Source organism: Condylura cristata, unplaced genomic scaffold (assembly GCF_000260355.1).
Source record: "Condylura cristata isolate star-nosed mole 26May11 unplaced genomic scaffold, ConCri1.0 scaffold00008, whole genome shotgun sequence".
Lineage (NCBI taxonomy): Eukaryota > Metazoa > Chordata > Mammalia > Eulipotyphla > Talpidae > Condylura > Condylura cristata.
In genome coordinates, this window is record NW_004567109.1 from 4,341,371 (window position 1) to 4,342,821 (window position 1,451).

General features: G+C 55.7%; 1 protein-coding gene across 1 annotated transcript in view; it reads left to right on the forward strand.

The window, feature by feature from the left end:
• Window positions 1-923, forward strand: part of LOC101627238 (arylacetamide deacetylase-like 3) — a 10,376-nt gene extending 9,453 nt beyond the window's left edge. Inside the window, 1 exon segment of the mRNA XM_012722078.1 lies at window positions 149-923. Within this exon segment, the coding sequence (XP_012577532.1) occupies window positions 149-923 (775 nt within the window).
• The last annotated feature ends 528 nt before the right edge of the window (window positions 924-1,451 follow it).

Genomic DNA, 1,451 nt, shown 5'->3' on the forward strand with positions numbered 1-1,451 from the left:
TGCAGCCTCATCCAGCCTCTCCCTCGCCCGCAGGGTCAGGCTCCACAGGGCTAGCAGGGCCATGGGAGGGCACCGGGGTGAAGGTGGCAGACACGGGTGTTGGGCTCTGCTGCGCAGCATGTAAACTGTCGTCCTGGATGCTCTTTAGGTACCGCCTGGTACCTGAGTGTAGGTTTCCGGTGCTGGTGAGAGATTCCATCTGCGCCACCATCCACTTCCTGAAGTCCCTGAAGCTGTACGGGGTGGATCCGGCCCGTGTGGTCGTCTATGGTGACAGCGCAGGAGGAGGGATGGCAGCCGTAATCTGTCAAAGCCTCTTGGACTATCCAGATCTACCGAAGATCCGCGCCCAGGTGCTCATCTACCCTGGCCTCCAAGGTATTGATTTCCAGTGCCCCTCGTATCAGCAGAACAGGAATGTCCCGTTGCTCAGCCTGGACTTCGCTTTCCTCTGTTTGAGCAGCTACCTGAGCATCAACCCCGCCTGGAAGAGCATCATCCTGCAAAATGCGCACATGCCCCCTGCAGTGTGGGCAAAGTATCAGAAGTGGCTGAGCCCAGACAACATCCCTGAGAGGTTTAAGCAGAGGGGGTACCAGCCGAAGACCCCTGGGCCCCTGAATGAGGATGCCTACCAGGAGTGCCTCCTGGCCCTGGACGAGATGGTCTCACCCCTGATCGCCTCTGATGACGTGGTGTCGCGGCTCCCGGAAACCTGCATTGTCAGCTGTGAGCACGACCTTCTCCGGGACCACTCGCTGCTGTACAAGAAGAGACTGGAGGACCTGGGTGTCCCGGTGACCTGGCACCACTTGGACGATGGCTTCCACGGGGCGCTGTCCTGCTTGGACATGCCCTTCTTCAGCTTCCCCTGTGCCTGGAAGATCCTGGACGCCACGGTCCGCTTCATTAACAGCTTGTGAGCTGCCCGCTTTACACTTCCGGGATAAGGCAAGGACTCTGTCTCTTGTGGGTTCTCCATGGGCGAGGATGTGGTGTGAGGTAGGGGCATTGTATGGACTCAGGAATGTGTCAAAGTTGCCAATTTTTTGCTCCAGATTCTAGAAGACCAGTGTGCATTTTTCTGACATTACAAGGAAGAACATCATGAGAATTATACTGGGCGGTGATATTGTAAGTGGTGTTTCTGCCATGTTCATTATTGGGAAAAATCTGACATTCTTCAGTGGGAGCGAGAGTGGACAAGTGTGGAAGAGCTCAGGGGACCCTGAGGGAGAGTTCTGGCTGCTCAGGCTTCTCCAGTCTCTGGACAACAGTATTTTCTGAGACTTGGACTTGGGAATATCCAGCCTCAGGAACCTTTTCCAATCTGACTCAGAGGGTGGGGCACTGGCTCCACACTGCTGGTAGGTGTTGGAAAAACTGATGTCACTTTTCTCCTCTATGGCACCTGCTGGCTCCTTTCCTGCTGTTCTCAGCCTTGCAGCTGA